This window comes from Zeus faber, assembly GCF_960531495.2.
Source record: "Zeus faber genome assembly, chromosome: 5".
Taxonomy (NCBI): Eukaryota; Metazoa; Chordata; class Actinopteri; order Zeiformes; family Zeidae; genus Zeus; species Zeus faber.
The window spans coordinates 31,039,760-31,054,474 of record NC_137192.1 but is presented as its reverse complement, the minus strand read 5'-3'; the positions used below and the strand labels follow the sequence as shown (position 1 = coordinate 31,054,474).

General features: G+C 51.3%; 1 protein-coding gene across 2 annotated transcripts in view; it reads right to left on the bottom strand.

Moving 5' to 3' along the window:
- srgap2 (SLIT-ROBO Rho GTPase activating protein 2) overlaps positions 1-14,715 on the bottom strand; it is a 52,049-nt gene that overhangs the window by 5,947 nt on the left and 31,387 nt on the right. Inside the window, exons 3-17 of one of the 2 annotated variants that reach the window (XM_080000918.1) lie at positions 13,909-14,071; positions 10,558-10,620; positions 8,848-9,063; positions 8,487-8,615; positions 6,513-6,734; positions 5,774-5,875; positions 5,349-5,546; positions 5,117-5,201; positions 4,419-4,446; positions 4,059-4,089; positions 3,355-3,415; positions 2,516-2,593; positions 2,262-2,396; positions 2,020-2,125; positions 621-845 (exon numbers count right to left, since the gene is read on the bottom strand). In XM_080000918.1, the coding sequence (XP_079857044.1) occupies positions 621-845; positions 2,020-2,125; positions 2,262-2,396; positions 2,516-2,593; positions 3,355-3,415; positions 4,059-4,089; positions 4,419-4,446; positions 5,117-5,201; positions 5,349-5,546; positions 5,774-5,875; positions 6,513-6,734; positions 8,487-8,615; positions 8,848-9,063; positions 10,558-10,620; positions 13,909-14,071 (1,842 nt within the window). Of the gene's footprint in view, positions 1-620; positions 846-2,019; positions 2,126-2,261; positions 2,397-2,515; positions 2,594-3,354; positions 3,416-4,058; positions 4,090-4,418; positions 4,447-5,116; positions 5,202-5,348; positions 5,547-5,773; positions 5,876-6,512; positions 6,735-8,486; positions 8,616-8,847; positions 9,064-10,557; positions 10,621-13,908; positions 14,072-14,715 lie in introns of those variants that run through there. The other variant, XM_080000917.1, reaches the window with a different exon arrangement.

Genomic DNA, 14,715 nt, shown 5'->3' with positions numbered 1-14,715 from the left:
AATATATATTTGGTTTAAAACGCCATGTCTTTTTGACTGTAAATGTGTGCATATGCCTGTGTGTGCGTGTGTGCAACCAGCTCTGCTTTGATGCGTTATGAGAACCAGAGCAGAGTTTACGGCTTCAAAGCCGAGGCATGGCAGCGTAACAATCCACTCCGTCACACACACACACACACACACACACACACACACACACACACACACACACATAATCACAAAAACGGCTCCCATCGCCGGCTGGTACAGTAGAAGCACAAATCGTGTGTGTGTGTGTGTGTGTGTGTGTGTGTGCGCGCGCGCTCTCCCAGGCTAATGTGGTCAGGCGCTCCTTTAATCTCCCGTGTGATGGAAGGTAAGCTGATCCTGGGACGCCCCCCGCCCCCGGCCCCCCAGACAGACAGAGCCCCCGCATCCCTCCGCAGCAGCCTCTAAATCAACCCCGCTCTGACCCATCTCCACCTCCGCCTCATCCGCCCCGAACCCCTCCCCATCTCCTCAACCCCCGGAGCCAAATAACCATCTGATCCAGCTCTGAGTGCACGCACACTTTTTTCATTTGTTAAGCTTCCGACCTGTCTCACCCCGCCCTCCCCTCCCCTTCCACCTGGTTTCCTCACCAGAAGCCCTCGCCGGCCCTGTGGGCGGTGTAGACGGGGCCGTCCAGCTCCTGCGGCCCGGGGAAGATGGCGTCGTGGTGGATGATGATGGTCTTCATGAGCTCGTTGACGTGGGCCTGGCAGGAGACCTGGTCGTGGCCCTCGGGGACGGACATCAGCGTGGGGCCGAAGCAGATGGCCAGGTTGTAGGGGTCCATCATGTTGTCCTCGCTGTACTGGGACAGGCTAGGGTGGTGGGGGGAGGGGACGACGACGACAGGTGAGGAGGGGAGATTCTCCCTAAAAACGATGTCTCTACGTCTGTGTTAAACCGTGCAACATACTATAACAACACATTTTGTTTGTTGTATGTTTTGATTGTTTTTGACTGTTGAGCATTCTGTTTCTGTGCACCTTTTCAACCAAACCAACTTGTACCATGACATTCCCTTGCACATGATGATGTACTCGGCCGAATGAGCAGATTCTGATTGTGATGCACAAACCAAAAATAATTGTCATTTATGACATGACCACCTCCCTGTTAATGTCGAGTTGTTTGTGTTTGAGAATGTGTAGCCGGAAGGAGCAGACATAGCATAGACTTCTCCTCATTTGTGAACGGTAGGGATGGAGGGACAGTTAAACCACAAGGGTGCATCCTCCCGTTCTACCTTCACAGGAGGCGTCTGGGACCCGTCTGGGACCCAGGGCTCTCAGGTTGCAACCTTGCCTCCATCCATTCATTCGCTCATTCATTACACTTCCTTTCCTTCCCCTTCATTCCTCACTCCGCATCACTACACTTTGTCGTGTGTGTGTGTGTGTGTGTGTGTGTGTGTGTGTGTGTGTGTGTGTGTGTGTGTGTGCGTTAAAGTAACCTAACTTTTACATGCGGTTTGCATAACAGCGACTCACAACGATCCAAACGGGGAAAAAAAAAAGCAAAACAAATAAACACATAAAATACAAAAGACGAGACGTTTCGGGGAAACTATTTTACATTTGGACAAAGTTTGCTTTTGGGGAATTCTCCACAGCTCCCCAGGGGGCCATTCGGAGGAACTTGCGTCATGTGACACATTTAATTCGCCTGGCAGCCTTCTACACAGCCCCGGCTTAAAAGACGGTTAAGTGCGGTAGAAATATGACCGCGGTAGGAATATGACTGCGTTCTTTTTCCCCCCGACCGCCCACGACCGTAGTCACCGGGGGATAAGTCAAGAAAAACTCAAGTCGGGTGGAGAAGTTACGAATGTGAATCCCAACGACTGAAGGGAACTCCGACGGCCTCCATCACCAAGCGACGTCCACGGAGGAAAATTCCCCTTCCCGGATACTGCGGCGGTACATTGTTGTTTGCGGAGGGCGGTTACCCCGCGGGAACGTGCACATACGACACACGATATCTGCTGCTTACTGGTGGAGGAAGGCGAACAGGTATCTCATGATGACGAGGGTCTTGCTGGGCAGAGACTGCAGAACCTTTCGGATGTGCACCGCCCTCTCCTGGAGGCTCTCCATCGCTGGAACGCAACGCGCACCCACACATTCATTAAATGACTAAATGCTGTTCTACACAGTGACACACAGTGACATACACACACACACACACACACACACATTGACATACACACACAAAATATGCGACATGACACTCACAGACACAGGATATGAGATCATGGAAGACCTCCTTGGGGAAAAGGGCGTGGTCCAGGCCCCTGAAGTAGAGCTTCAGGACCCCAGCAATGGAGTCCATGTCGTGGTCGTTCTGGTCGCACGCCAGCGGGTCCTCACCTACGCCCGGATGGAGATAAGGAGAGAGAGAGAGAGAGAGAGAGAGAGCGTGAGGAACTGCACAAAAGACGTCCAGGTTAAAGATACCAGTGTTGCATGCTGGGTAGTTGCCGGCCTACCTCGCTCAAAGGCGTTCTTGATGTCGTTGACTTCCACCTGAGAGCCAGACACTCTGAAGATGCCCTCATGCTGCAGGCCTGCACCACACACACACACACACACACACACACACACACACACACACACACACACACACACACACACACACACACACACACACACCCACACACACACACAGAGAGTTGTTATAGCACAGATTGTTAAAAAGTAGGTTCACCATTATTTTTTTAATGACTGTTGTTAAAATGTTGTACTGAAAAGGTCTCAAGCGCTGGGTTTTTATCAGCATTTCAGGGTGTTATTAACTATTTTGCTGCAAATCGGTTCTTCTGTCTACATCTGTGCGAACGTAAGAGACTAGAAACAGGAAGCTGTGCCCCGCTTCCTACTGGCAACCTGCTGTCGCCAACGCGGATGCACCGCCGCACTCATAAGCGCTCCTATAAAATGTTGCATGATCGCTATTCAAAAAATGGTCAACAAATACGTACGGCACCAGCGGCTGTAATGCAAGTTTCCTGTTCTCAAAAAGGAGATTTAACGGTTTCCTTCGGCTTAAACGTTTGCACCATTGGAACGCATTCAAGGTTGTCACATGAAGGGTTAGAAATGATGGGAGCCAAAATTTGAATGAGGTCTGGCTTGAAAAAATGTTAAACCCATCCTTTTAATTCTAGTCGGACGACAGGATACCACAGGTTTGTGCCCCTCGGCAGTTCCAGAGAAGTGCCGCAGGTAAACATTCAAATGGCTCATGGCTGAACCGCAATGGCAAACCGCCTCAGACGTCCAGTCACGGGAGAGCCAATCAGCGACCGGCGAGCGCTGATCTCCTCACCATGGCGACTGATGAAGCGGATGCAGCTCTCCACCATCAGCGGAATAGCCTGACCCGAGTCCTGAGGAGAGGAGGGAGGGAGGGTCTTAAAGAAAGTGCACGGAAGCGCTTCATGTCAAAAGGATTTCAGCACGCCTGCGTGAGCGCACACACACACACACACACACACACACACACACACGCACACACGCACACGTTTTGGAGGGAGGGGTATGAGCCGTGGGGAGGAGGGGGGGGAGTGGGAGCAGTACCCAGCTGTTGCTAGGAGACAGCGCTTTTGCTTTTCCTTTTGTTTGCTTTGCGTTTCCCAGCAAAATCTGCGAGGTGAGACCGCCGTATTGGGGTTCTGTGGTGTGTGTGCGTGGGTCACCTCCAGGGTGCCCGGCTCCGCCTACAAACTGCTGTGGTCTTATGATTAAGTTCAAAAGTGGAAATCAATAGTAAATGAAATATCGTCGTTCCGCCGCAAGGCAAACCGCCATGACACGTGTCGGCCACAAGGGGGGGGGCCGCACACATGGCACAACTGCACAGCTGCTGTTGATCACCAATTTGTTTTTACCCAGGACAACGCCAAGATGGCAACAGAGGAAACAAAGAGCATGTCATCATTTTATTCGATTCCGGTTCCGAGCGGAGGGGGCTCATTGTCCTTGTCTTGGGCCGATGAGAAGGAAGATGTCCTCGATGCGAGGCGTACATACCTGCTTCCTGACGGCAGAGTTCCTCCGTCCACTGCAAAGAGAGAGAGAGAGAGAGTGAAAAGGAGAAACGGTGCCCTGTCATTACGCCTGCAGAGTCTATTTATGAGCCCAACTCTGGTAACAGCCTGTTTGTGCACGTGCTGAGAGGGACTATAAACAGTGACGGGGGGGGGGGGGTAATACCCCTTGGCTGCTGAATAAAGAATACGGCTTAAAAGGCTGTCGTGGTATCTCCATGTTTGTGTGTGTGTGTGTGTGTGTGTGTGTGTGTGTGTGGGAGAAGAGAGAGACAGAAACATAGCGAGAGAGAGACAGACAGAGAGAGAGAGATATTTTGTTTCCTTCCGTCACCACACCTACCTGGCAAGGCAACAGTCGGTCTTCTGACCTAAAGTGGGGAGTGACAGGAAGAGGGAGAGGGAGGGAGGGGAGAGATAATGACTTTTTATAGTGAAATCCAGTCATGTCTGTTGGGGGTGGTGGTGACCACAGCTGGACACAAACCGACGCCAACTTCCCGCCACACACACTGACACACACACGGGAAAGGTTTTCCTGTGGGACAGTGAGCTGGGGATCCATTTGTCCCAAATGACAACCCCTTATCACCATCACCCACTCAACACACACAGGTGCATCCACGTATGGCCCCGCTTCCGGGACCAAGTCTAGTGCTAGGCCACACACACACACACACACACACACACACACACACACACACACACACACACACACACACACACACACACACACACACACACACACACACACACACACACACACACACACACACACACACACCTGTATGAGACTCAATCCGCTCCCCAGTGTGGGACCTTGTGTGTCCCAGCACACGACTCACCTCTCTGGCTTGATCTCTGTTCACCCTTCCCCTACCTTCCACACACACCGACCGACAGACAGACAGACAGACAGACAGACAGACAGACGCACACACACGCACACACAGAGAGGAAAAGCCCGAACAGGACACGAGACAGGATGCCAGGAGGATGTGTGTATTTTTAACGGACAGACAATGTAACAGCAAAACTCACTCTCTCCCAGGGTTTTCTGGATGAGGTCATGCTTGGCCTCCAGCTTGGTGATCAGGTTCCTGCCTTCCAAGAACTCCTTCAGTTTCTGCACGCGCACGCACGCACGCACACGCACACACACACACACACACACACACACACACACACAGAGAGAGAGAGAGAGAGTCAGGCGTCTACAGCAGGTCTTATGTGTTCACTCGATCGCATTTATTGGTGATTTATTGGCCCCAACCGTGAAGTAGAACTGCTCCGTCTCCTGCTGGTTGGCCCGTCGCTTGGCCAGGCTGGGCTTGCTGAGGTACGACTCGCTGACAGTGGACTTGACCGACTCCATGCTGTTGCTGTGGTGGAAGCACTCGGAGACGTCGTAGTCCTCCACGGTCACCATGTCCTGGATGGTGGACAGCGTGGCCTCCATGGTCTTCTTCACCTGGGGAGGACAGGTCCACAGAGGAACGTCAGCAAACAAAACCACACAGACAAGCACCCGCGCGCAATGAGGTTGACACGGACATGACGGAGGGATGGAGGCGGAGAGAGAGAGAGAGAGAGAGAGCTGCGGCAGAGGGAAAAAACAAACGGGTGGAGCAGGGCTGAGAGATGAGGCGGAGGACAGGTACGGGGACGGAGCGATGGGTAAGAAAACGGGGGTCTGACCTCCTCGTTCTCGATCTTGAGGGTGGAGAGGCGGGACTGGAGGTGCTGACATCTCTGTAGCAGGTCGCTCTCCAAGGGCTGCTGGGCGCACATCACACCCATCTGCACAAGCACACAGACAGACAGACAGACAGACACACAATTTAAAACACGATTACAATTATCAATGAGATACATTTCAGACAGTTACTTTGATTGCCCATTTGCCATACCTACCTTGGATTAGACTATGTCACATTTTAGTTTCAAGGTGATATTCTAGGGATGACTCTTGGTGCTTTCATAAGATATTTACACACAATAAATAACATAGAACCAATCTTATTTATTTATTTTATACATTTTTATTTATTTATTTAGTTTTTATATTTATTTCGCAATTTCTCTGCATTTACCCATCCTAGTATCTGACGTATCTAGGAGCAGCGGGCTGCCATGTAGAGGCGCCCGGGGGGCAGTTAGGGCGATAAGTGTCTTGCTCAAGGACACATCAGCACGCTACCAGCAGGGGAGCCTGGGATCGAACCAGCAACCTTCTGCTTACTAGACAACCCGCTCTCCCCCCTATCATGAGTAAAGATCAATCAATATCACGACAAAGCAGCTAGATTAGAGCAGGGTAGCGAGAACAGTCTGTGAAGCTGAGAAAACTGCATTTATTTACTGTCATGCAGCCTTGACGACAACATGTGACTCCCATCATAACCACGGCAACCCAGACCCCCCCGGCGCTCCGCACCGTGTCTCCCATGTGCGACTGGAAGTCGAAGCGGACGGGCGGGCAGAAGACGTTGTTGTAGGTCTCCATCAGCTTCTGCTTGTCCCCGTTGGGCTCCAGGCTCTCGGCCGCGCCCTCCAGGCTCTCCAGGCCCGTGTGCTTAGACGTCTCCACGTTGAGCTCGGCGGACAGGTAGGTCCTCAGGGCGCGGTGCAGGCTGGCGTGGTAGCCCAGGTCGCAGCACTGGCACGCGCCGACGCGTAGGGGGAACAGACAACCGGGACAAGGTGGAAGGTTAGAGGTTTGGACGGGTGCGCGCCACGGTCAAAATTTAAAATAAAAAAAAATAAAAAAGGGGCGGGGGGGTGCAGCGGACAACTTTTGCGGCCGCGGGGCTTGACGATCGCTCAGAGCGCTCCGTGGAGATGAACGGCACCACGTTGGAAATGAGAGAGACGGGAGAAGCACGTTCACCCAGGAGGTGGGTTCAAATTGTCGCAATTTCAATTTTGTTTATTTTGCTAGCGCAGTCATACACATATCTACACGGACGCCGCATCTACCGCTTCGGCTCGTCGCCCCGGTACGTCAACGTTGCCGCCATATTGGAACGGGCGAGACTGGCCTGTAAACAAATTCAAGTGAACGGGAGAGCTGCGGTTTTTCTGGATAAAAAAAAAACCACGACGCAGTTTACATTTCTCAACCGTTGGAGTAGAGTGCTCCACCGTTGGCCATCTACGCTAATGGTTGCACATCGGTGGATGCACTTCCTGTGACGCACTGCGGTAAATCCATCATTTTCCCGGGGATTCGTGCCCGGTGCCGTCCGAATGCACATTGATATCGAGGCTTATAAGGAAACACTGATGATGTCACTATTCTTTCAAAGACATTTGAATGGAGCAGTTTTACAAAATGTCAATGATTCAGTCCTGAGCATGCCCCTTCAAAATTTAAACTGCCTGTTTAAGTTGCGCACCGGGGAAAGACGCTCTTCCTGACTCGCAGAGCCCTGAAGCCCCCCCCCCCCCCCGCTGTTTATTGAAAGTTTATTAATATTACACGTGTCGCCTGTCCAAAATCGCACCAGATTTCGACACCGCACGTCCTTGGGCCCCCGGCGATATACCTGCCAAGTGTGAAGTAGATCGGATGAACGGTTGTCCAGATAACCGAAGGAGAGACCGTCTGTCTGTCTGTCTGTCTGTCTTAGACAGACAGACAGACTCCTTCCTTTGAAATGAGATAAACCGCTGAACAGGGCGAGACACACTGGTTCATCAGGAAATATGAGTTTTAAATGATAACAAAAGGCGTCCTGTTCAGCTCTCCTTCAGACACCGGGAACGAATGGAGGCAGAAGGAATGGGAGGGCCACCAGGCTGGAGAAACATCCAGCGGGATCTTATCGCAGACACGCGCGCCATTCAACCATCCCATAGAAAATGTGCCTCATTCTTGCTGTGGCTTGCACACGTTGACACTTTCAAGGGATAAAAACAAAACAAAAAAACAAAACAAAAAAAAAACAACAACCTCAGAGAGAGCTCCTCCCTGATCTCAGGTAAACAATCGCTCGCAAACATTCTGTGACCCCTGATGACTTCCCCAGACAACGGAGAATCTTCTCAAAACAGCTGATGAGGCACGCAGTTGTCCTGACTTTTAGAAAGTTAACATGGAACACAACGACGTCAGAATTAACTGTCAGGAACTGTGAGCTACAGAGGGGCAGAGCAGGGGCCCACAACAGACCGGGCGCAAGAAGGAGGGCAACAAGCATAAATCTGGCACACGTTTTGTATTTTTGGTAAATTGGTATCATGTAGGGCACCCCTTCTTTGGCCACATGACAGGTGCAGGTGGCGCGTTGTGCCATTTGTAAAGGGCAAGCACCAGCTGCCGACTCGCAGAACGCCACCGGGGCCATTGAGAAGACAGCGGCTGGCAGGACGCGCACGTACCAATCTGCGTGCAAGTTCCGACACTCACGTTGATGATGTCGGAGAGGTCGTGGATGTAGTATTTGAAGACGCAGCCGTTGGTGGCCTCCAGAGCCAGAAGGTACTCGTTCCTGGCCCTGATGGCCTTCAGCTTGTTCTCAGTGTATTTAGCCTGACGCTGCAGAGAGAGAGAGAGGGGGGGGCGGCAGAGGAATAATAGGTGTTAGGGGGAACAAGCGGAGTATTGATTATGGATAATAAGGAGTGTGTAACCGTGCTGCTGCGACAGGCCTCAGCCGTGGCAGGGGGATTTGGGCGCTAAGCCTCGCGCGGATGCGTACATCATTCACGGGGGAAACGTTCATAATAGATAGATAGACAACCCCCCCCCCCCTCCATCCTCCCCCTACCTTCTCCTTCATCTTCTCGATCTTCTTGACGCTGGAGCGCCGGACGTGCTTCTCCTCGGTCTTGATGCTGGCCAGGGCGTCCGGGGAGCGCGGCGTCTGTCGGTCGTCCTGGCGCCCAGAGCGCCCCATCTGCTTCTCCTCCTGCTTCTCCGCCTCCTTCAGCTTGGACTCGGCGTTGATGCTGTCAGTGTTGTACATGTGGTACGTCTTCATCACCTGATAGGGGGTGGGGAGGATAATGGAGTGTGTGAGACTGCGCGGGCTTGTGCGCGTGTGTGTGTCTTGTGGAATCTCAGCCGCGTGCGCACCTCTCTCTCTCCCTCTCTCTCTCTCTCTCTCTATTAGTCACATAGGTCGCACGCGAACGCACACGCCCTTCTGCATGCGTGCCCGGAAACCTCAACATCAGACAGATTTCTTGGAACGCCTGAACCCACACGTCCCTCGGACGCGTGCGTGGCTGGCATTCCTGAGCGCGGCCCGGAGAATGCGCCGGTCACATGCGCCGCCCGCACACAAACAACCTCATTCCGATCTAAATGCACTGATAGGATCTGTTGTACATGTGGAGGAACATGTGACGTGACCTAAAGCTAAGGAACACCCCATGTTTTGATTCCATGTGCAAGGTCAGCGCTATTCCAGCGACCACCTCCAGGGCCATCATTATATATCGCTCTGTTCTAATGGCCGCCTCCTCCCCTAACTAGACTAGTGTGTGTGTGTGTGTGTGTGTGTGTGTTTATGTCAGCCAGGCCAGATCTATTTCTGGCTCTTACTATATACTGTAATTACAGCAATGGACTGCTTTTATGGGGCTGTCTGAGGGTAAAACTGTGTGACTGGAAGTTTTTTTTTTTTTTTTTTTTTCGTAGCCCTTCTAGCTGCAGGACGCCACGCGTGCGCGCGGGCCCCGCGGTGGAACGGTGTCAGACCGCCTCGGGTCCCTGGCAGCGGCCTGGAAAATGTGGACGTAATTCCCATGATGCCTCCGACAGCGTGAGAAGACCGTGAGAAGTGGACAGCTGCTGCAGATGATGTCTGACCTTCACATGTGCCGTCGGTGGGTCGGTAGGAATATCTTCATCATTAACGTGGAGGTATATAGGTCGACTGGCATATCTATACATAGTGAAACTATGATCAAAACAGCAGTCGTATTGTATTCATTAATGGTGCCATATAACATCTTGTAACTTAAATAATGGTGATATTCAACCAGGGGCGGACTGAAACAATAACTTCAGGCCAGGGAATTTGACTCCATCCCGGGCCACACTGCGGGCGAGGGAGAGTCCTCGCTTGCAGTTGGCCCCGGTTCAAATCCGAGCCGGGGCCATTTTGCTGCATGTCACCCCCTCTCTCTCCCCACTTTGCTGTCAAAACTACTGTAGTGTCAAATAAAGGAGATAACCTCCCCCCAAAAAATAAAATAAATTAATTAATAAATATAATTAAATACAATTAAAATAAACAAATAAATAAATAATATGGAATAAAATTAAAATAATAAATAAATAGATAAACAAACAAACAAACAAACTAATAAAGTTTACTGTTCAGGGCAGGCCAAAACGACCCTCAGGCCACTGGGAAATGCATTAAAGCGACGGGAATGCGCCTTCGTTTTGGCACAGTAGGCGTTATTTGGACAGAGCCTTCACCATGGAGCACGCATAGAGTCGTACAGGAGATGAGAGTAAAGCTTACCGTGTAGAGCTCATTGAGCACCTTCATCAGGTCCTCCTGGAGCTGTGTCCCCACCTCTTTGCTCTGTGGGAAAGGACGACAAAAAGAAGGAATGTCAACGTCCGGCCCTGGGACCCGGCACTAGACGAGCCACCCATACATAATGACCCCGTCACCGGATCACTGGGTCCTCCTCATCCAAGACCGCCCACCACCCTAACCCCTTTTTTCATCTGCCCATCCATCCATCCATCCTTCTTCCCTTCCATTGCGAGCACTCAGCCCAGTCGGCCCCGATCCATTAGATCGGACTCATCTAGAGGCACTTGGGCGGAGGCTTTGTCACCGCAGATAAATGAGCAGGATCACAGCCAGGACTTGATGGATGAGGAGTTGGAGGTACTACAGACTGCAGGGAGAACGTGTGAGAGAGAGAGAGAGAGAGAGAGAGAGAGAGAGAGAGAGAGAGAGAGAGAGAGAGACAGAGAGAGAGAGCGAGAGAAATAGAGACCATATGCACTGGTGCATGCTGGGAGACGCCGCGACGATGGCATGAAGCAGCCGCTGGAAACGACGCGGAGGAGAGAAAACAGAAGGAGGTGGAAGCTTTCGAGAAAGAAGAGACAGTGGAGGCGAGGAGGAGAAAGCGTTAAAAGCAGGACGGAGGTACCGATTCCAGCAGCACATGTTGAGCAGCTGTCTCTTATCCCGCAGACGGGCACCGGGGCGGGGGTGGGGGTGGGGTCGGAGGTCAGGGAGGTGAGCTAGTTAAAAGGGGGGACAGGGTGGAGAGGTGAAAGGTGAGGCGAGGAAGGCAAAGGGGAAAAAAGGGAAGAGGGGTAGAGGAGATGGAGAGGGAGACAAGAGGCTGCCCACACACCCGACGGATGCAGGGGCGTGAAGGAGGTGGAGCAGAGGTTGAAAGCGGGGGGTCGCGGTGCTTGAGGTGGCCGGAATAAAATAAATAAATAAATCTATTTATTTATTTATGGTTCATTTTATCACAGTACGTAGCTTATACCAATGTCTATAAATGGGTGTTTCAAACTATAAGCCATTAAAAATAGGAGGAAAAAGACAAAAGAAAGAAAGAGAAACTTCTAATACATAAAATGTGCTACAATCAAGGAATACAAGTATACAGCTGCATGCTGTAGTAGGTGCTGTATGTTGCTCTCGTAGCCTTTTTGTTTTGGTGTTTTTCCGAAAAAGCTACCGATACGGCCAAGCGGTATGAAGTTCTCATGTCCGCCGGCGGAGAAGTGGGAAAGAAAGGGGAATTAAATGAATTAAAATCACAGATGGGGGGGGGGAGAGATGGTGGGATGATTAAGGGGTGGAGGCGAGGAAGAGACGCGTTAACAGGATAAATGATGCGAGCCCGTGCTCCCACTTCCCGGAAAAGTCTGGAGGAGCCGAGGCGCAGCAGACTGACTGCAAACCGTCTGAAAGCCATCAGCCGTGGTCCAGCGCCACCAGGGCTTGACCTTTGACCCTTCGCCCCGTCTGAGTCACTGTGGCCGCTTCAAATCAACTGAAGACGGGGCAAATGTCGCCGAAAGGAGGCGAAAAATTGCTTGTTTACTCCTCTTTACCTCTGCACTCAAGTCTGTTCCAGTTTATCTCTTTACGCCCCGGTGGAGCTCTCTCCCTCTCCCCCTCTCCCTCCTTTAGGATATGTCTGTATCTTAATGGGTGATGGAACCATATGTGTGTGTGGCCCCAGGCACCACTGGTCCAACTGAGTGGAACTATTCTAATTGAGCTTATTATCTACTTAATTAGCCATCATCACTCCTTGCGTGTGTGTGTGTGTGTGTGTGTGTGTGTGTGTGTGTGTGTGTGTGTGTGTGTGTGTGTGTGTGTGTGTGTGTGGTTCTTTTGTGTGTATGTTTGTGTACAAATCTCAGTGTAACACAGACACACGATGGAGACGATTATTCCAGTAACACAACTACGTGGAAAAGAGCAAAGAAGGGGAAAATGAAATGAAAATGAAATCAAAATGAAATGGCGAGCGAGCAAGAGAGAGAGAGAGAGAGTGTGAGTGTATGAGTGTTTCAGTCATGAGTGCGCGATCCCGGTGAACAGAGTGAAGTTCCACGAGTTCCACAGATGGAAATCTGCAGCATCTGGCAGCGCACTTCATAAACAAGCTGCCCAACACACACACACACACACACACACACACACACACACACACACACACACACACACACACACACACACACACACACACACACACACACACACACACACACACACACACACACACACACTTCTTGTTTATATGCCTGTGGCTGCACAACAAATACTTTACATTTAACAGCCTGGAGATCAGCCTCCGAGGGCTCAGTGTTTGGACCGATGCTCTGCTCCCCAGAGACGTCGTCACTCTCTCCGCCATGATCGCGGCCGAGCGCCGAGCTCCCTGACCGTCTTCCCCGCCGCCCTCATATCCGACTCCCTGTCCCCCGTGGGTCCCCGCCCGGCGACGGGCAGAAACGCAGACCTGACAACCAGGGCACGCCCCCCCCCCCCAGCCCCGCCCTCCGCTCCAGCCGCCCGGCGGTCGTCGGTCACATCAAAGACGCCACGACAGACGGCGGAACGCACGGCGCGGACCGGAGCGGATAATCACAGACTGGCGTCCGACGCTGCCATTTCCACCCGCAGGTGGAGGGACGAGCGGCCAACAAACATCCTTGTTTCCACGACACGAAAAAGTGCTGGAAACTCGGATCACCCTCTCGCTGCGATCACACCCATCTAAAAACTCTGTGAAGGCTGTCTTCATCCGCCAACTCCTTTGTATTATTTTCGGATTACAAAGCTGCTCGATCACAGCCGGCCGATTCTTTATCCAAGTCGTAGGCCGGCGGTTCTGTGACCGGCGTGCACGGCCCCCTATGGGTCTGTGATCGAATTGCAGGGGGTCCGCTGTAAAACATTTATTATATATATATATATATATATATATATATATATAAATTTTCTTATATACTTTTTTTGTTTATGTATATTTTAAAAATAGATAAACTCACCCGAGTGAGTGAGGAGTGTTACATTTAAAAAACAAACAAAAACAAAATAGGAATGTCCCCCGGGGATTAATAGTGTTGTTATCTATCTTATCATTATTATTATTTTTTTAAATCCTTGCCAGCTGTGGCCGTGGTCAAGCCACATCCTTTCACTCTATATGGAGTTGTGTTTTTGTATGGTCCACTTCTGTCCACTTCCCGCTTCCTGTCAACACCTTTCTGATTGAAGAAGTCCACCCACTGAGGTTTCAAAACAAACTGAAACGCCAAAGAAATGACCTATAGGGGATGTGATGTGTGATGTGTGATGTGTGTGTGCATGCGTCACCTTTTTGAAGAGGCGTCCGGAGTCCTCGCTGACCTGCGCGAAGCGGGGGATGATGTTGTTGAGGTAGAGGTCGGACAGGGTGGCGTGGTCGCGGCTCTCCCTCTTCACCTGCATCAGCAGCAGGTTCCAGCAGTTGACCGGAGACAGGATGCTCTGCTCCTTCCTACGGAGCCAGAGAGACAAAAGGAGAATACCAGTTACACACTCACAATGATAAGCGGCCTCGCCTCTGCGTCGTCGTGTCTTAAATCAGATCCAAACGGACGAGCTGAGGTCACAGACATGCAGATGGTTCATTGGGTGTACGGCTGGCACGTGTGCAGCTCCAAGTGGTGAAGCTGCACACGTGCACGTGTGCCAGCTGTACACCCAATGAACCATCACACACACACACACACACACACACACACACACACACACACACACACACACACACACACACACACACACACACACACCCCCTTTGGTATTCCTGGGAGCATCCATTCGAAGACTTGGAGGACCTGAGCTTAAACACATACCAGATGCATGCCGTGTGTGTGTGTGTGTGTGTGTGTGTGTGTGTGTGTGTGTGTGTGTGTGTGTGTGTGTGTGTGTGTGTGTGTGTGTGTGTGTGCGTGCGCGTCTCTGTCCGTCTGGATTTGAGCACCCAGCAGATTTTTCTTAACAACTTGCGACTCGGTTGGACCTGTATTTAATGAAGCAGACGTTACAATACTGGGTGGGGTCTAAAATGTATGTAAACATGGGATTTGTCTTTTCCTGTTCCCTAACACACTGACATTGAAAGAGAGCTAGATTATGTCA